Here is a 21,471-nt window from a genome sequence, read left to right as displayed (position 1 = left end):
CCAGTTTGGGGGCGTGGCAGGCCTGGATCGCTGCCAATTCCAGTGACCCAGGCCACCAAACCACTACCGGTTCAGCTGAACCGGTAGGAACCCACCACTGGCGTAGACCCCTTTTTTAGCCCCACTGATCTAGAGCAAAGATGGTGATCATTTTTGGCACCGAGTGCCCAAACTAGAATATGTGTGCATGTATGGGGCGGAACACCAGAAATGCAAAGACCAGCTGGCCGGGACATGCATGCCTGTTTTGGGGGCTGTTTTCAGGCCATTTTTTGGAGGTCCGGTGCCCGCGAAGACCAGCTGGCCAGCGTGCATGTTGGCGCAGGAAACCAGAAGAGCAGCTGGTGACAGCGCACGTGCCGACAGAGAGGGCTCTGTGTGCCACCTCTGGCATCCATGCCATAGGTGCCATTTGCCATCACAGATCTAGAGCAATTCTCAGTATTTTTAGGAAAGAGCTGGAAGAGACAGAGGAAGGCTAAGGAAAGAGGAAGGGAAAGGAAAAAAGAAGGGGAAGAGAATGGAAATGGGAAGGGGATGGGGAAGGAAGGGAAGGGGAAAGAGAAGCAGAGGGGGAGGGGAAGGAAATGGGGAGGGGAAGGAGAAGGGAAAGAGGAGGGGAGGGGGAAGGGAAGCAGAGGTATGACTTTCCTCATGGAAATCTATTGTTATACAACCTCTTTAGCAGTGGTGGGTTGCAGGTGGTACACCCCGGTACAGGCATACCGGAGCCTGCCCGGAGCACCAGATACCATCCTGATACAGTGCTCTGGAGGGCCCACCCATCCGCCCGAGCTCCTTACTGGTCTTTTAAGTTTTTGGCGCTTCCGTGAATGCGCATGCACATACAGCACTCTAACGGGATCCGGAACCCACCACTACTCTTTAGCCTTTCTCCACTGTGAACAAAGACACAATATTAATGGGTGTGCATACTGTAGGTGTATATGCAATACAGGATTTTTTTAAAAAAAACTCTGTTTTTTGCATAAACCAAGGGCCTGATTAGCACATCATAGAGCCAATGTCTCAGTTTGCATTGTGCTAGCTCCCAAAATAACCCACCCCATTATGGTTTAACATTATCATATGTTGCGTTCCAGGCCACTGTGGAACTACGTATTTCCTTTTTCAATACTTAATACACTTTTCCACTGCTATGGTGGGGGGGGAGTAGTAGTAGTAACCACAAGGAGCTTACAAATAGAAGAGGACGGACCCTGCCTGAATTTCCTGTCAAACTCTGTTAACAAGAAAAAGTGTTTCCCTACTTAAAGAGCTTCACTTTACAGCAGAGATGGGGCACTATGGCCCTTTTATGACCTTGTGGACTTCAAATCCCAGAATTCCTGAGCCAGCTGGCTCAAGGAATTCTGGGAGTTGAAGTCCACATGGTCATAAAAGGGCCATAGTTCCCCATCTCTGCTTTTCAGTATTCTTATATATAATAATCCCGACAAGCTGCTTCATGACAAAGAACAACCGCAATTGAGCCCAATATTTCTGTCGCTAAGTGGGACATTTGTTCAGTGAGTTTCCCCCCCCCCCCATTTTATGACCTTTCTTGCCACTTCTGTTAAGTGAATCCCTGCAGTTGTTAAGTTACTAACAGTGAATCTGGCTTCCCCATTGACTTTGCTCGTCAGAAGGTCGCAAAAGGGGATCACGCGGCCCCGGGATACGGCAACTGTCAAGCATAGGTGTCCATTGCCAATTGTCTGTATTTTGATCACATGACCACGGAGATGCTGCAATGGCCGTAAGTGTGAAAAACAGTCGTTATGTCACTTTTTTCAGTGCTCTTGTAACCGGTGACTAAATGAACTGTTGTAAGTTGAGGATTATCTGTATCGAAGTTAGGGTTAATTATTCAGGTTTGGAGGAGGTAACACCAGCATGTCTGATGATTATCCTACGCATATCGTCATCCAGCATGCAGCCTTAAAATGAACAAAATCCATGGAGCACCAGAACCTCAATGGAAATGTATAGTAATTACACAACTAAGTGAGTGTTGTGTTTAAACAAGAAACAGGGTTGCAGTTACATTCATTTCTATCCCTCGGTCTCTGATTCTGCAGCAGGGGTGTCAAACTGAATTTTCTTTGAGGGCCAGATCAGCATTGTAATTCTCCTCCGCGAATGTAAAATGGCAAATATAAAGTTAGAACCGGGTTTGCTGGAATACCATCCCGAAAATACACTAGACGAAAGAGGAAAATAGGCACCCAGAACAACAGAAGGGGAAAGAAAGAGAGGGAGAGGAGAGGAGAAGAGAGAGAAGGATTCAGGGTTGACTCAGCCTTCCATCCTTCCGAGGTGGGTAAAATGAGGACCCAGATTGTTGTTGGGGGCAATAGGCTGACTCTGTAAACCGCTTAGAGAGGGCTGAAAGCCCTATGAAGCGGTATATAAGTCTAACTGCTATTGCTATTGCTAAGGAGAGGCAAAGAAGAAAGAGGAAAGGAGAGGAAGATTGGGAGGGATAGGAAGAGAAGGAGAGAGGGTATGAAGGGGAAGAGGTAGAGAGGAGTAGGGGAGAGTAAGGGGAAGAAGGAAAGAGAAAGAAGAGGAGGAAAAAAGAAAGTAGAGAAAAGGAAAGAGAAGTAGGGTGGCGGTAAAACAGAATAGGTGCACAGGATGGTAAACAAAGCAATCCCGATCATCTATTTTAATGTTATATATGGAAAAATAAAGGTTTAAAAGTGTTAAAATGTGATAAGAATAACAACTAAGAGAATGTATACTTGTAAATTTGTGCATGAGACTAAAAATAAAAAGCAGGCCAGTCCTTTGCTATTTCCAGGTCATCCCCGCGGGCCAGATTTAAGCATCCTGGGTGAGGCCACACAGGCCTTCAGGATGATACCCCTGATCTACTGTAGAACAAGGTTCCACAGACTAGCAATTGTATCCTGCTATACGACAGCGCAACCAATCCAGGGAGATGGCTATCTTGTCTTAATCAAACCCACCATGAACAAATTCTGGTAACTCTTTCATCACTAGGGACTTAATGAGATACAATATAGTGATAAGTAGCTTAGGATACAAAGACAACCATAAAAGGGAAATCACATTTCCTCCATAAACTGCCGCTGTTAAATTACCAAAGGATGGCAAAACACACTTAGTATTTTATTGCTAGGACTTTAAACACTTACCAGGTTTGGGGATGAGTCCTTGGAAAGGCCTGAAAAAGAAAAGAAAATATACTCTTGATTATGAAACAGAAGTAGGCTTTAAATTGGTCTTTGCACCAAATATTAGGGCCTTGAAAAATGGTGTATTATAAATATTGACACACAAAAAAGATGATCTGGTGGTAGCTGATAAGAAATAATGGAGAAATGCAGGCAGAGAAGGCACTGTGCAGAGGGAATCAACCTAAAAACCCCAGTCTAAGATTTCTTTTAAGAAAAGTCTAAAATTCCAAGCAAACCAATTCAGATCTTCAAAGAGAGTGAACTGTTTGCTCATTCAAGAGTTGGTTGTGAAGGCAGAGGAGGAGAGAAAAAGAAGCAGGTGTATCTTTTATTTCCAGCCCTCGTTCAGCCCCATTCAGGGCTAGAATAGACCCGATAAGGTCATGTATACCGTCTCCCTCAATAAAATAGAAGTACCCTGTTATATGCATCTGTTAGAAGCCACAATGACATTATGGCATCATCATGCAAACGATGCCAATGACTTTGCATCAGTGGTGGGTTGCAGGCAGTACGCCCCGGTACGGGCGTACCGGTGCCTACCCGGAGCATCGGGTACCGTTCTGGTACGGTGCTCTGGCGGGTACACCCGCTTGCCTGAGCTCCTTACTTGTATTTGAGCTCTTCGGCGCTTCCACGCACAGCGCCTGCACGACACTCCGCCAAGCATCTGGAGCATTGCGGAGGCTCATGGAGGTGTCACAAGAGGTATGGACGTATGTGTGCGCTGCATGCATTCATGTAGTGGATGCCGGACCCACCACTGCTTTGCATCATTTTGTACATCATGATATCATTGATATAACGCCTTTCCTTATTAAGCCCTATATACATAAACCTCATCTCCTGGACTGATTTGCCACATTAAGTAAATGTTGCATGCAAGATGGCTTGCTTTCAGAAGTTATGGATGCTCCATCACTGGAGGTTTTCAAGAAGAGAAAACGGTATAGGTCAGTGATAGCGAACCTTTTAGGCGAAGTGTGCCCAAACTGGAAGGCACGCACCAGAAACTGCAAGACCAGGTGACCAGCATGCATGTGCATGCCGAAAACCAGAAGCTCAGCTTCCCGGCAGGCACATGCGCACTGGGGAGCTGCTCTTCCGGTTTCCGGTGCTGCCCCGCACACGTTCCAGTTTCAACACTTGGTGCCAGAAAGATTCGCCAACGCTGATCTAGGATAACAAACAATAGGAAAGAAATGAGGTATATGTCATCTAAGCATGGAGTTGTGCAAATCAGCTAACATCTCACCCTAAGCCATTTTAATATATGGTTTTTAAGTAATCCACCATGTCCAGATTGACACATAATGCTAAGCCACAGGTTAAAAATTACAAACCACAAAAGTTGGAAGCCAAGCCAAAAGTAAGGAAACCATATTAAGGCTCTAGAAAATATTTGATCATACCGTTGGGCTGAAAACTTAGGCAAAGAGCCGAGGTGGCGCAGTGGTTAGGGTGGAGTACTGCAGGCCACTTCAGCTGACTGTTATCTGCAGTTCAGCGGTTCTAATCTCACCGGCTCAAGGTAGACTCAGCCTTCCATCCTTCTGAGGTGGGTGAAATGGGGACCCAGACTGTGGGGGTGATATGCTGACTCTGTAAACCGCTTAGAGAGGGCTGAAAGCCCTATGAAGCGATATATAAGTCTAACTGCTATTGCTATTGCTAAATCATTGAGAATTTTGTCAAAAAAAGATTAAGACTTCTAATGCCTGTGAACCAAGAGCCCAAGAGAAAGTTACAGAGGATCAGAAAACCAGAGCTAAGTTTAACTGATCAGTCTGACTTCTGCAACACTCTTGCATTTCTCAGCTTTTGGTTTTACACCCTGCATTTAACCAGACCAATTACAAATCAAGCAAGTGCATTTTATAATATTAAAAGTTTTGTTGGTGTCTAGAGTTGTACTTAATCAATCTCAGCAGGTTGCATAGATAGCATAAATTGATCCTGCTTCCTTATAGTTCATTCTACTATGAGATCTCAAAGGTTTAAATTTAGTAACTAGATTAAGTGAATTGTATAAACACAACCACCAGAGGCTGTTGAGATCATGCAATGGGATTCTAACATACTTTCCCCACACTGAATGCCATTCATGTTAATCTAGTGAGCTGGCAGACCAAAAATAAAGACTTCTTAGTGGAGATCCTTAAATTTCTGGGATTCTCTCACCAAAGACCTTGGATAGTATTGCGCTGTCTTTTTGAATATTGCTGTTATATTATTCCCACTGAAAGGAGGAGATGTCCATTTTTCTCAACTATTAAATGAGAGAGTACATCAGTCATGGTAGATTTAAGCAAGCAAACAATGCAAATTATTCTCATATGTGATATGTGTGATAGCGTATTTAGGAAAATGATACATCACTGCATACTGTCTGCAATTATGCAAAATTATGCAAATGATGTAAATTCAAGGAAAAAATGTTTCCCTTGCATCCATAGTATATTGAGCTGAAGTCCATATTTATCCAAAAGCTGCATTATTCCAAAAGAAAGGTTATCTTGACTTTAAGACAACATCTCTCAAGAGAAAATGAGATTCGAAAATCATACTTTATTCCAAAATCTATATGCCATACTTATTGTATTCTCAATGAATATATCATAATATTTTTTAAAAAATAAATTATCTGAAGGAATGGGGAGAACTAGCTGTCTATTCAAATATAATATTTGACTATCCTCTACTTTGGGAAAAGTTCTTTTGGATGATGGGTTAAAATATTAGATAAATACAAGTGATATTTGGAGACATCCTTGAAATATCGACTTCAGACTTGAGCTGTGGTGGTGCAGTGGTTAGAATGCAGTACTGCAGGCTACTTCTGCTGACGGCTGGCTGCCTGCAGTTCGATTCTCACCAGCTCAAGGTTGACTCAGCCTTCCATCATTCTGAGGGTGGTAAAATGAGGACCCAGGTTGTTGAGGGCAATATGCTGCCTTTGTAAACTGCTTAGAGAGGACTGTAAAATACTGTGAAACGGTATACAAGTCTAATCGCTATTGCTATTAAACACAGGTAAGAATGCAGACTAACGCCCCTACAGATACCCACTGTTGCAACCTGATGCGCATTCCTAAAGATAAATACCTTGTAACTGTGAATTTGATTTTGTCTGCCACGGCTAATATCCTCTCCAGATTCTGAGAGCCGAAGGTGCAAGGTTTCCGGAATGGGATTCCTGGTGGCAACCCTTCTATGATCACTGAACCCGGATTGCTTTTGATACGCTTGTATGGCACTTGGACTGGGTATTTGATGCCTAACGCCTCACCTGAAAGGAAGATAGCATGAGGAAGGAGTTAAGTCTTTTGCCACTCCTGATTTTGTTCTTGCACTAAGCCAGCTTGGAAAAAACAAGAGAAACTCATTTGGTCCAAAGGTGTGTCTGTCTTTCAAATCTCCCATGTCAGTTGCGAAACCAGAAGAATTGAGGTATTGAAATATCTATTTGTCTTAATTTCATCAGGCGGTTCCTGTAAAAAGTGCTCCTTAAAGGAAAGTGCCAATAAACAGAGTGTGTGTACAGTTTATCTACTGTAGAGAAACGATGATGGCAAGGATCACCGCCCCAAAGACTGCATGTTTTTATGTATGAATTCAGAAAAAAAATCAAAAATCAAAAGTTCATGCAGATCAGGGGTATCAAACTCAATTTCATTGAGGGCTGCATCAGAGTTGTGTTTGACCTTGGGGGGGGCAGGGGGGCATGACCAGCTCAACGTCACTCGTGTTGGGGGAACCTGTGGTGGCCCGAGCACTCTGTCAGCAAAAACAGGCTCCCGAATTCCATTTTCAACTGTGATGACTTCCTGCAAGCTCTGCCACTGAAAACGGAGCTCGGGAGGGCCACCTGCAGCCCTTCTGAGCTCTGTTTTCCGCTGCAACGATATCCTGAACCCCTCTGCCAACGAAAACGGAGCTCAGGAGGGCCACCTGCATCCCTCCCATGCTCCATTTTCCTGGCAGAAACCCCCCAGGCTGGTCCTTTGCAGTTTCCAGGGTAGTCCCACGGGTCAGATCTAAGCACCCCGCAGGCCAGGGCCCCCAGGCCTTGAGTTTGACACCTCTGATGTAGATGCTTGTCTGTAAGTTTGCAAACTAAGGACCACTGTCTCTCACAGACACAACATCATAGATAACACTCTGCCCTGTCCTACCCAGTTCTACTAACTGTGGCCTAATGCACACAACTCCCCAGTAATGGACTCTGTCAAGTGTCTCACCAGGCATATTATCTGAACTCCAGCTACACAAATGGGAGCTCACCCTTGGGTGCCTACAGGCTTCAAAGGAACTGTGTCTCCTACTTTCACTTTTTGAACTTTGTAGTAGAGCTGGACTCAGTCCCTTACCCCTGAAATAAACCATATCCTCATTTGGGAACTTAACAGGGTGGATGATATATCCTTTCAAATGACAATTCGTCATTTTGCAGGCAAATCATAGTTAACCCAAACTGTCAACTACCGTGTTTCCCTGAAAATAAGACATTATTTTCTTTTGATCCCCCCGAAATAAGCGCTTGGCCTTATTCTTGGGGAGGTTTTATTATTTTTGAGGTGCAGGAGGCCCCTTAACCTCGGCTTGCAGCCCACGGATCAGCTCATCCAGAGAGGGCTGGAAGTTCTGTCTCTTGTTTCTGGCACACTCTTGCCAGCCCTATTGTCGCTGGGCCTGCTGCTCTTTTTGCAGCCACCACTAAAAGAAGGGGCGCAGTAGCTAGGGTTTGTGGGAGTGGCCTCCACAAGGCCGTTTCGATGGATGGCAGAAGCATGTGGGGGCACATGGAGCATGTTTCCTCCACAAGAAATGATGGGGACCGGCTGTGTGTACGTTTAAATATTTTAGAAAAGGGTTTATTTTCGGAGGAGGGCTTATTTTAGTGCATGCATTCAAAAGCCCGATTGGGTTTATTATCCGAGGAGGTTTTATTTTTGGGAAAACAGGGTATGATTTGCTCAAAGCAGGAAATGACTCCTGGAGACCACAGAAAGCTTTGCTTTCATTTATCACATCCAGGTTGGAAGAACCAATAAAATGTCTAGGCTTGGTCAATGGCCATTTCCCCAGAGAATTTAAAGTTTGATGATTTTATGGCTATGGACATGAGCAAGAAATGCATTGAATTGTTCTAAAAATTGGCCAGAAGAACAGATACACACTTAAGAATGACTCAATTCAAAACATCTCTTAAGGCATGTATACATTTTCTTTTTAAAATGCCTATATCTTAAACCAATCTATTTTGCAGGCATCTGAACATAAACCAAGACCAGTAAAACTCCATCTCTACTTGAGCTCTGTAGGTTGTGGATCCTTTAAGAAAAGTCTGGGTAGACACATCTCTTGGATGATTTAATTGGTTTTCCTCGTAAAGGGTTGGGCTGGATAACCTTTGGTGTCTCTTCCAAGTCCATAATTCTAAGATTCTATCATTGTATGACTGTCATTTCTCAGATTAATAACTCCACTTTCTGCCTGCTAGTGGCTTTATGGAAAAACACTTACCATACTTCTTGTTGAACAGATCTTGAACCTGTTCCCTGAGTGTATTTGCAATGTCTATTCTTGACAGTCGAGTATCATAATTTTCTGCAAAGAAAGATGGAAAGTATAATAGAATCTGTCACGTGAAGAGTTAACACCACTTTATAATGCCTTGGTAAGGCCACACTTGGAATACTGCATTCAGTTTTGGTTGCCACGATATAGAAAAGATGCGGAGACTCTAGAAAGAGTGCAGAGAAGAGCAACAAAGATGATTAGGGGACTGGAGACTAAAACATATGAGGAACGGTTGCAGAACTGGGTATGTCTAGTTTAATGAAAAGAAGGACTAGGGGAGACAAATAGCAGCCTTCCAATATCTCAGAGGTTGCCACAAAGAAGAGGGAGTCAAACTATTCTCCAAAGCACCTGAGGGTAGAACAAGAAGCAATGGGTGGAAACTGATCAATGAGAGAAGCAACTTAGCACTAAGGAGAAATTTCCTGACTGTTAGAACAATTAATCAGTGGAACAACTTGCCTCCAGAAATTGTAAATGCTCCAACACTGGAAGTTTTAAAGAAGATGTTGGGTAACCATTTGTCTGAAGCAGGGGTGGGTTGCTGCCGGTGTTACTGTTGGTTCAGTGCACACATGCTTTGCGCTTTGTTACTGCTGTTTGCTATGTGTGCGCGCGCAGTTGCCTGTAAATAGGCCTGCGCATGCACAGATCATTAAAAAATGCCAAAAAAACATGCAGCGGTGACCAGGGAACCGGTTCGGAGGCATGGCCAGCCTGGGTCACTGCCAGTTCTGCGACCCAGGCTAACATTCCACTACCGATTCACCCAAAGAGGTGCGAAGCAGTAGCAATCCACCTCTGGTCTGAAGTGGTGTAGGGTTTCCTGCCCAAGCAGGGGGTTGGACTAGAAGACCTCCAAGGTTCCTTCCAACTCTGTTATTCTATTCTATTCTGTCCTACTTCTTCCCTGCCAAGTAGAATTGGGATCCATTATAAGCCATGTTTAGGAAGGGACAGGAAACAATGGTTTGCTCCATTAAAGATGTGAGCAGGGAATACTTTTTCCTCCTTATTTTTAAGATTAAAAAGTGCCGTGCCAGGACCTTTCTCTTTCAGCAAACACTTTTTTCCAATTTTAAACTTTTTTTGATAGTTTCCCGCTGACTTTTTGTTCTGAGATTGGATTTGCAATTTGCCCAAGAGTCTCGTCAATTGAATAGCATAGAAAGCCATGCCATTAAAAACAACAAAGTAAATGGGGAAGACTTTTAGCAACTAGGTAAAAGATATTAATGTAATACATATGAAAATAGGTCTAGTTCTCCCTGAGATGGCAAATCTATATATATAAAAACAGCTGTGTGTGTGTGTGTGTTCCAACATAATTCTGGAACACCTTGAGCAATGTCAACCAAACCTGGTACACAGATGATTTACTCCCTGGAAAGTGGGGGTAAGACACCCCTAACACCCCTCAGGGAGTGGTGTTCTTTTAAGATATAGCCTGTTGTGTCTTAAAATCGCTTCTACTGTACTGCCATAAAATGGCTTCTACTGTGCAGGGCAGTGGAGTTGCCATGATAATGGCTTCACCATACTCCACAAGGGGGCTCCCTCTGGTAAGGGGGAAAATCCAACATTAGAAATTGCATTTGGTCTGGACATTTCCCCCCTATTAATAAATACCCAGAGAAGCCGAGGTTACCGGCTAGTATATATTTAAATATCACAGTTCATAACAGATGGGAGCTCAGACAAAAGAAAATCCCCTCATGCAAATTAATTACATCCCCAAGTATAGATTAGCATGTGAAAAGTGCAGCTAGCAACATCCTGTCCTTCCTCAGATAACTAAGTTTTCCATTTGCAGATTGGTTCATTCTTTTCTTTTGAATGGAGTCGCATTCCATCAAGGGACCTTTATTTGAAACATAAACAGACAATCTGTCTCATGCTAAATTTTGCAAACAAAGCACATCATCTCCAACAGCCAGGCAACAGCAGCACATTTCTACACACTTTTTGGAAGAATGGCAGATTCTACGGATTGGCAATCCAGTGGGAGGGCCTTCAAAATACAACAGGGCTGACATCAGTGGTGGGATTCAATCACTGTAACAACTGGTGTGCTTTGCGCGCGCACATTGCATTTGAAATCAACACTAAACCTTACCTTTTCCTGCGGCCCCAGTGAGTAAAGCAGCTGAGACGCGGCAATCTGTTCTGCCGCATCGATCAGCTGGGCTTCAAACAAGGGAAATATAGGACGGAATAGAGCAGGGGTGGAACTACCAGTTCACCCGAACTGGTCCGAACTGGCTGAATCCCACCCCTGGCTGACATGCAGAAAACTACACTGCAAGTTACACAATCAATTGAAGCCATAATGTCCCCAAGGGGATGTCTAAAAGGTCAAAATGACAGCCACAAATCCTACCTCATCCCGGTTCTCACCTTGAAATCCTGATCTTTTTACAGGTTCCTCAATGGGCTCAATGGAGACTCTATCATTGGCTGTCAACACAAAGAAAAAGTGTTTAGATTTATTTTCCATCTTGAAGTTTAGGAGTTAGTCACACGGCACCTGCATGCAGTGGGGTACTCATGATACCTCCAGATTGTGTTCAACGCTGATTATGTTTTCAAACAGTAGAAAGGGGCGAAAACTTTTCAAGATCACCAAATCACATGAGATTTCAGTGCTGGCTTAAATTTTTAGATAAGAACAGGGTCATTTTGTGTGGATTCAGAGAGAATGCCAAAAATCTCACGAGGTTTTTAGGGGGCTCACCCTAGATTACAATCTTTTCACCTGAAATTACAGCAGTGTGAGGGGTGAGATTGCCAAATTCATGCAACATGTGGCAATTTGAGATTATATGCCATCAAGTCATTACTGACTCTTAGCCACCGCAGATTTTCTCCCTTGGCAATTTGAGGAACTCTTGGTAAGTTTAATGCTAACCTACATGGTGTACAAGGCCATAAAGGCTGCCCATTTGTGCTGAATGCTTCTTCGAGATCTATATATTTTTAAAGCAGAAAATGATCTTAGAGAGCTAGTTTGGCCTAGTGCCCTGATGGCAAACCTATGGCACGCATGCCAGGGGTGGCACGCAGAGCCATATCTACCGGCAAATAAGCCGTCAGTTGCAGCGCGCATGCATGTGCCGGCCAGCTGCTTTTCGGCCTTCCAGGGGGTTGGGGGAGGCCGTTTTTGCCCTCCTCAGGCTTCAGGAAAGCCTGCTAAGTCCGGGGAGGGCGGAAAATGGGCCCAAAGGGCCTACTGGAAGTTCAGAACTAGGGGAGGATGAAAACGGAGCTAGGAGAGGATGAAAATGGCCTCCCCCTGCCCCCCCCCCCCGGAGGAAGTATCAGGCTCAGCTTGGAGGCGAATAGTGTGGCACACTGGGGGGGGGGGAGGTTGTGCAAGCATGCGCATGTGGGGGCACTATTGCGCGCACCCTCACATTTTTGGCACCCAACAACAAAAAGCTTAGCCATCACTGGCTTAGTGGTTAAGGCACCAGCTAGAAAGCAGGACACAGTGAGTTCAAGTACGGCTTTGGCCATGAAAGCCAGCTGAGTGACCCTGGCTCAAGTCATTCTCTCTTAGCCCAACCCACCTCACAGGGTTCTTGTTGTGGGGAAATTAGGAGGAGAAAGATTTGTTTGATATATTTACCGCCTTGAGTTATTTGTAAACATAATAATGGTGGGATACAAATCAATCAATCAAAAAAAAAATTAAATGATCTTCAATGCCTGGGCAAAACTCTTTTGTTTCTTTCTTGTTTTGCATTTGGTAAAAAAAATAATCAGCACAGCCTTGTGGGTGGATGTAATTCTTTTACATATTGATGCTTTAATGTAATGATAATAATCAGCATTTCTTGATCTTATTTTCTTTTGTTACCTCTTCAGTAATTTGGATTCAGAGGTGAAAAGGTACTTCAGTGCATGCAGGGATCACTCCATGGTGCTAATATACATGCCACATATTATATATCATGCATATATAACCACATGGGTTCCAATGCCAATCTGGACTAATATTTCATGCTTATAAGGAAAAGCACTCTAACAAACAAAAAATGTAAGACATAGTAAGCTTGCTCATTTTTCAGTTGACAAGATTCTCTTGATTTCTTCAAAGACAATAACCAACTACTAGGAATCCACACATCCTTACCTATTGCTCCTGAGCTATCTGAGGTCATTTCTTTCATTCCTTCTGTAAGAAGTTCTGGCCTGAAAGATATTATCAGAGAAATAATATATTAAGGTCAGTGGTTTTTGCACTAGTTGGCAGCAACAGCAGCTTTCTGGGTTTACTGACAAAGAATCTCAGTTCTCACTGGGCATTTAAGGGACAGAAGCTGAATGCTCTAAAAAAAGTCTCTGCCATTTTGCCTTCCTTTAAAAACCGTATTCTTCTTCAATTGCTTGTCACTCTAGCTTCTAGAGGACTATTGCTTTTACTGGCTTGTCACTGTCTGTAGCAGAATGGAATATTCTTAGCAGAGACAACAGTGGAAGTTTTAAAGAAAATATTGGATAACGATTTGTCTGAAATGGTATAGGACTTCCTGTTTAAGTAGGGGTTTGGTTTAGAAGACCTCCAAGGTCCCTTCCAACTCTGTTATTCTATTCTATTCTATTCTATTCTATTATTTCTTTTTTTTAGACCAAGAACTGTACTAGATTGTAATAGCAATAGCAATAGCAGTTAGACTTATATACCGCTTCATAGGGCTTTCAGCCCTCTCTAAGCGGTTTACAGAGTCAGCATATCACCCCCACAGTCTGGGTCCTCATTTCACCCACCTCGGAAGGATGGAAGGCTGAGTCAACCTTGAGCCGGTGAGATTAGAACTGCTGAACTGCAGATAACAGTCAGCTGAAGTGGCCTGCAGTACTGCACCCTAACCACTGCGCCACCTCGGCTCCTTTTGTAACCCAAAAGGTCATTAAATAACTCACAGGCAACTAAATTTAGTTCATCTTTGAATCTAATCCAAATTAAATGTAATCAATTAAATAGGCTGAATTGGATTACTTCCATAAATTTTGTAACTTTTTACCCCTTCAATCTAATGGAAAATTAATATTTTAAAGGGATCCTCTATGAGGTATGTCTAAGAGAACCCAAATTCTCTTAGACAAAATTCTGCAATCAGAAACAGGCAAGATTATAAGATTAAGATTTTACTTAGGGAGAAAAACACTGAATAATCTCAAGGCTCAGGCTTAGAAACAACTGCTAGATTTTTTTCCTGCTGCAGATTTTTCAGGCAGCGCACAACAGGCATATTCATGCTATTATGAACGTAGTATAGTTCAATATATATGTTTCAGAAACTATACATTTGAAACTTCAGGATTTGGGGCTGGTAGAAATATCTTCCTGCCCAAAGCGGAAAATACAATATATCACAGAAGTGAGCACACCTTCTCACATTTTGTAAATATTTAAGCATATCTTTTCATGTGACAACACTAAAGAAATGACATTTGGCTACAATGTAAAGTAGTGAGTATACAGCTTGTATAAGTGTAAATGTGCTGTCCCCTCAAAAAATTGGACATTATCACTTAGGGGTGTTGCCAGCAGTTTAGTCATTAATGGCTGTGTGTTGTGTTATTTTGAAGGAACAGCACATTTACACTACTATACCCTCACCCTAACCCTTATACTAAATCAAAATGCAAAACTTTCTGGTTTATAGTTATTTTCGTACCTAAAACAGAAAGTTCTGAACACATCCATTCTTATGCCCAACAATAAAAACACAATAATGGAGAGTGAGCAGTAATATATGAACATTCTATACCAACCAAATCCTGCTATTGAAAAGGCTATCTTAGTCTGTCTTTCAAACCAAGCCAAAGGTATTAGATTTTAAACAGATCACAATGAATTATTAACTTCCAGCAAGTTAATAATTGGGGTATTAGATGCAATACCCCAATTATTAGGGGAATTAGATGCAATACGACTATGATATGCTTTCATTCTGAGAGAGAGAGAGAGAGAGAGAGAGAGAGAGAGAGAGAGAGAGAGAGAGAGAGAGAGTCAGTCAGTCAGTCAGTCACGTAAGAGAAAAAATAACATTAACCTTACCTTTTGATAACAAATCGAATTCTGCTGCTTGCCTGAAGAATCTTCTTTAGCTTTGCAATGCCAAAACAGTTGGGCCGTCTGAGTAGGATGCCGTCGGGCAAGCCCACCACAAAAAGGTCTTCTGGGTACATCAAGAATTTGGAGTACGGGACTTTAACAGGCTCAGAAATTCCTATGGCTTTTGCTGTGGAGGTAAGCATGTCGCTTCAGAAAGGCACACTGCCATGGTTTCCATTAAAGAAAAGTCCTGCTAACTTGGGGGAGGAATCTGCTTTGGACCGAAGTACTAAAAGCAGAGGTCCATTGCTTAGGAGCCCTCCTAGATTTATGTTCATTAGCCAGAGGATCAAACCAGGTGACTGATCTCTCCCCACTAAGGAATCACTATCACAAAACAACTTGCTCAGTTGCCAAGGAACTACACGCTCCTCTCTCATTTCCACTCAAAATCTGACTTCCTAACTGAACAAATATGGCTGCCTTGCAGGTCTTGGCATCCCACTCCGCTATCCATGCTGGATGTGGGGACTAGGGATGCTGGCAATATAATTTAGCAACATCAGCACCATTCGCAAATGAAAGGAGTCCAGTGAATATCATAGCTCATCTAGGAGCCAGTGGCTGTCAATTCCAGTTTTTATTTATTTATTTATTTTATTTCATCATGTATTAGACAACATAGATAAGTATAAACATGATTTTGGATACATGAAATGGATACGAATAAAAAGAAAGATTAGGACAGGGACGGTAGGAACGTTGGTGCGCTTATGCACGCCCCTTACAGACCTCTTAGGAATGGGGTGAGATTGACAGTAGACAGTCTAAGGTTAAAGTTTTGGGGGTTTGAGGAAGAAACCACAGAGTCAGGTAGTGCATTCCAGGCACTGACCACTCTGTTGCTGAAGTCGTATTTTCTGCAATCGAGTTTGGAGCGATTTACCTTGTATCTATTGTGTGCTCATGTATTGTTGCGGTTGAAGCTGAAGTAGTCATTGACATGTAGGACATTGTCGTGGACAATTTTATGTACTACGCTTAGGTCAGACTGAAGGCCGAACAGTTCTAAGTTGTCTAAGCCCAAAATTTCAAGTCTGGTGGCATAAGATATTCTGTTGTGAGCAGAGGAGTGGAGGACTCTTCTTGTGAAGTATCTCTGGACTCGCTCAATTGTATTAATGTCTGATATGCAGAGCGGGTTCCATACAGATAAGATGTATTCTGATGAATTGGTCTAGCAAATGTTTTGTGTGCTCTGGTTAGCAGTACTATGTTACCAGAGAAGAAGCTATGCAAGATTAGGTTAACAATTCTTAGTGCCTTTTTGGCAATGTTATTACAATGGGCTCTAGCCCTTAGATATGAGTACTCCAAGGTCCTTGACACAGTTATTCCAGCTTCCTTGAGACTGTTGCTTAGACCCTGCTTGTAATGATCTATCCAGGGGGCCATTAAAGAGCACATGGAGGGGGATTCAGATTTTGTGCCTAACCCCCATGCTTTTTGTATCTTGGTGAAATATTTGTGGAGAGGAATATACATGCATGAAAGCTGTCACAAGGAAAAAGGAGTGGATTTGTTCTCCCTAGCAACTGAAGGGAAGAAAACAACAACTTTACAGAGAGTTATCCAAATCTGAATGAAGGAGGGATTTCCTGAGTGGGAGAGCTATTAAGCAATGGAAGAGACTGCATCCATTGAATTGTGGGTGCTCCACCCCTGGAGGTTCTCACGAAAAGACTGGGCAGCCTTTTGCCGGGGATGGTCCGAGGATTCTTGCACTGAGCAAATGGCTGGCCTAGAACAGCATTTCTCAACTTGGCATGTTTAAGCTGTATGGACTTTGACTCCCAGAATTCCCCAGTCAGCTGACCTAGAAGACTTCTAAGGTCCCTTAGAATCAACCATATGATTCTAAGAGAAGAATTCCACCATATTTTTAATCAGTCCTTGGTTTGGGAGGGAATCATTAACTCTATTGAATCCAATCCCTTCACGCAGTGCAGGATGGGACAATCAGTCAACTATCCTTTGCTATCCAGTGAAGGAAAATCTTTCTAGCAATAAACTATAGCAATCAGAATTTCAAAATGACAGGTAATTGAATTCCAACGTTGGGCATGATGGGGGTGGGGATTCTTATCTTGAGGGGGAAAAAAGTCAAATATCTCACCATATCTTGCATTAAATAAAATTTCTACTTGTTTTCTCAAGTGACTTAAAACATCACTGACACCATCTGGAAGACAAAAATAACAAGTGCAGAGACTGCAAGAAAAGAAACACTCCTACAGAGAGGATGAATGTATATATACTACCGTTATCATATATAGGGCAGCTCATAAATAATGCATGCTTGGTAACACAGAAGATCAAAGCAGCAGAAAATCCCAACAGTCAAACCAAAAAAAAAAAAAAAACCTTTAAAGGGTCTGGAAAAAGAGAGAAGGAGACAGAGGTCTGCTTACAAATTCTGCCTTTCTGCATTCCTACATGAAATTTAACAAATAGGCAGGCATCGGTTGGACCAATATATTGATTGGAATTAATTATTTGCTGATTTTGCACTTTTCAGAACGCTGAGGCAAAGTGCTCAGCCTTTCAATTCTATATTAGCATACCATTAAATGCCCTATTTCCCAGAAAGAAATAGTATTTCAGACACACACATCCTCCCAAAAGGGCCCCTTCATGGATTATTAGTTCAGAGTAATCAAGGGTTTTTTGTATTCAAATGACCCTATGAGCGGTAGTGTTGAGAGTGCTGTAGTGTAAATTCCCCAAAGGGTCATCCATTACTGTCAGATCATCAAAAGGAAATCGGATGAAATAGGACCCACAGGAGAATGAAATGGCAACCCACTCCATTACTCTGGTAGAAAACCCCCAAATGGACATTAAGAATCAGGATATGGTCAATGTGATCCTAGAAGCTACCCATCAGAGTAGAAGGTATTCAACAAATTACTGTGGAACAATGGAGGGCAACCTCCACTGTCATGGTGCTCTCATGAGGTAAGCTAGCTGATGTGATCACTGGCACAACCGAAGTTAATTCTGGAAAGATAAATATACACCAATGGTGTGTGGAATGCCAGGAGCCATAAACCAAAATAAACTTGAAGTAGAAATGTCGAGGCTGAATATAGACATTCCAGGAATCAGCAAACTGAAATGGACTGGAATGCATTACATCTTATCGTAGGAACATCGGATCTTCTTCTGCGGGCAAGAAAACTATTGGAGACATGGAGTATCTATCATTATTAATAAGAGAATGTCAAAACCATGCTTGGATATAACCCTCCAAATGACAGAATGATATCAATTTGTGTCCAAGGCGAGCCAAATAACATGTCCAAATCCATGAGGGGAATTGTTGACTCGGAAGCTAAAAAGAGATGTCATAATAACTACAGGAAATCCCCAGGTTATGAGCGTTTCCTTAGCGAATGTTCAAAGTTATGCAATAAGTGCCTTCTAGTGTTTATGAACAAGTCCCGAAACTATGAATCTTGCAGCACCACAATAGTTGTTCTCCCTTATAAACAACCGCAGAGGCTCTGCAACATTCATCCTGTACATTGCCGGCCAAAATGGAGCTTCTGAGAGGATGATCCACCCCTCAGAAGCTCCCTTTCAACTGGCAACATGCCGGCCGAGGCCTCTGGAGGCCCCACCCCTCAGAAGGTCCATTTTGGAGTGTAACATGCTGGGTGGCTTGTTCCATCACTAGGCCTCCAATGGCCTTCTCCACACTGAAATATTTCATGTACCCTTAACGAGCTTTGCATTCGATCAGTGAATGTTTGAGCGAAAGGAGGGAGTGATTCCTTTCAAGGTACGAGATTCACTCCCACAAATCCTTGGGTTACAAATGGAATGGGCAGGCTCCATTCCATTCGTAACATGAGGACTGTTAGGAATATAACAGTTGGGTTGGCAATATATAAATCAGGTAACAATGCTATACCTGTTTCTTTAAAGCATACTGTAAAATGTGATTGGGTGCTGTTTTCCTCAATCGGCCATAAGAAGAAGCCAGAATGACTGTTAGCTCTCTGCTCTCTGTTTGTTAGATGCTGGGCTGATCTGATCTGAGTGCTGTGAGCTATTGTACGTTTTGCAACTGCTAGCAAACTTTGAGTTCTGAACTGATTGTATGATACTGGACTATGTTATTTGGATTATCCCTTAACTGAAAGACGTTGATGACTGACTGTCTTATCCGTGTATGACTTGGACTGTTTGATGGACTCTGATACCTCTATTTCCACGAAAGTAAAAGCCTATTTAAACTGCAGTGTCTCTGTATGCTGGTTTGTGTGTTCTCCAACACAACTCTCACAACGCTTCTCTGAACGCACTCGCTCTCCCAACGGGGAGCTTACCCAACAAGGACTATCAGTAAAGGAGCCTAAAATGTTAAAGATGGAAGTAAAATAGTCCTCGACTGATAACAGTTCATTTAGTGAACGTTCAAAGTCACAATGGCACTGAAAAAAGTGACTTACGACCATTTTTCACAGTTGTAACCATTGCCGCATCCCAACGGTCACGTGATCAAAATTTGACCACTTAGCAACTGACATGTACTCATCATGGCTGCTGCGTCCCAGGGGTCAGGTGATCACCTTTTGCGTCCTTCTGACAAGTAAAGTCAGATTTATTTAACAATCTTGTTACTACCTTAACAACTGTAGTGATTCACTTAACTGTGACAAGAGAGGTCGTAAAATGGGAAAAACCCCACTTAACAATTGTCTCACTTAGAAACAGAAATGTTAAGCTCGATTGTGATCGTAAATCGAGGACTACTTGTACCTTCTGGAATAATGAGAAAAGTTGGCCTCAGTTTGCAAAATGAAGTCCAATGAAATATTTACAGTAAATTCAATGTTATCGCAAATAACTTCTTTCCTCAACATAAAAAATGTCCCTACGTGTGTATATTATTGAATGGAGAACACTGAAATAAAATGAACTACATAAATGGCAAACAAGGTTGCAGATATTCCCTTCACCAAGCAAAACCAGGACTTGATTCTGGTTTAGATCACCAACTCCTCCTTTAAAAAAATCACAATAAAAGAAAACAAGCACCCACAGCAGAGACCTTTGCAGTTATTTACACCTTGTATTGAATTTTGTGTCTCCCACTCATTCACAGGTAATTAAGGGAAATATATAAAAGAATATTTTGAGAAGAATTTTTAAAAAAATCAAACCAGACAGAAAAATATGTACAAGGCGATATTTTTGGATATCTGCTGCTAAAGATTGGATAGCATGTATTTGGAGAGTTTTGAAGCTCAGAAGACTTATTTATTAATTAAACGTACATGCCATCTATCTCATTGATAAAGTGACTTGCCATTCTCCAGCTGTATAAATAAATCAGCGGGATTTTTTAAAAAGACAAATCCATTCCCCCTTTCATACTAAAGGCTGGAGACACAAAAGAGATACACTGAAGGTGCAGGCGATTATTTTGGTATTTAAAAAACCCAGACAAAACTCACCTTTCCCTTCCATTTGCTTCTCGTCATGCTGCAAATCAATGCTGGGCCCTTTATCTGAAAATCAGAGAAGGCTGACATTGAGCAGAGCACAAGCCCATAATTGGGAGTAGGTATTTTTTGAAAGAGCACTCTGTTACATTGAAAAGATGCATATATTATTATAGTGTGGAATTTTAGATGGTTATCAATAAGGCTATTTGCTTTCCCCTGCTATGTTCACATAATACACTTAGGCTGATGACTTTTAAAGAGGCAGACAGTTCTCAGCTGGGGGGGGGGGGTTAAGCGCCCCAAATCAACAAGAGACCAAGCCTTCAAAACATGTTTTTAGAATAACAGAGTTGGAAGGGATCTTGGAGGTCTTCTAGTCCAACCCTCCTGCTTAGGCAGGAAACCCTACACCACTTCCAACAAATGATTATCCAACATCTTCTTAAAAACTTCCAGTGTTGGAACTTGCACAACTTCTGGAGGCAAGTTGTTCTACTGATTAATTGTTCTAACTGTCAGGAAATTTGTCCTCAGTTCTAAGTTGCTTCTCTCCTTGATTATTTTCCACCCATTGCTTCTTGTTCTACCCTCAGGTGCCTTGGAGAATAGCTTGACTCCCTCTTCTTTGCGGCAGCCCCTGAGACACTGGAACACTGCTATCTTGTCTCCCCTAGTCCTTCTTTTCATTAAACTAGACATACCCAGTTCCTGCAACCATTCTTCATATGTTTTAGTCTCCAGTCCCCTAATCATCTTTGTTGCTCTTCTCTGCACTCTTTCTAGAGTCTCCACATTTTTTCTACATCGTGGTGACCAAAACTGATTGCAGTATTCCAAGTGTGGCCCCCAAGTGTGGTTCTTTCCTGGAAGTTTCTGACTTGTCTTACTAAGAACATTCTTCTTCATAGAGTGGACAGTATAATTTCCAATGTTTCAGAATCTATTCCCCTTCTAATTATTTTTTTTTCTAAATTACAGCTACAGATATTGCAATATATGGCACTTTTTATATAGCACTAATAGGATGTGCTAATTCCCAAGTCTTACCCAAGGCTCTTCAAAAACTCCCTACCGTACACTATTACATTATCCTGGGCCTAAA

The 21,471-nt window shown here is 42.3% G+C and overlaps 1 protein-coding gene across 1 annotated transcript in view; it reads right to left on the bottom strand.

Annotated features, from left to right (window-relative positions):
* The window catches only part of GTF2IRD1 (GTF2I repeat domain containing 1), a 172,823-nt gene that overhangs the window by 32,825 nt on the left and 118,527 nt on the right, over window positions 1–21,471 (bottom strand). Inside the window, 8 exon segments of the mRNA XM_032216806.1 lie at window positions 3,165–3,193; window positions 6,312–6,495; window positions 8,733–8,816; window positions 11,187–11,246; window positions 12,925–12,983; window positions 14,857–15,040; window positions 17,030–17,095; window positions 20,379–20,432. Of these exon segments, the coding sequence (XP_032072697.1) occupies window positions 3,165–3,193; window positions 6,312–6,495; window positions 8,733–8,816; window positions 11,187–11,246; window positions 12,925–12,983; window positions 14,857–15,040; window positions 17,030–17,095; window positions 20,379–20,432 (720 nt within the window).

This window comes from Thamnophis elegans, chromosome 4 (genome assembly GCF_009769535.1).
Source record: "Thamnophis elegans isolate rThaEle1 chromosome 4, rThaEle1.pri, whole genome shotgun sequence".
Lineage (NCBI taxonomy): Eukaryota > Metazoa > Chordata > Lepidosauria > Squamata > Colubridae > Thamnophis > Thamnophis elegans.
This window is presented reverse-complemented; position numbering and strand designations above follow the sequence as displayed.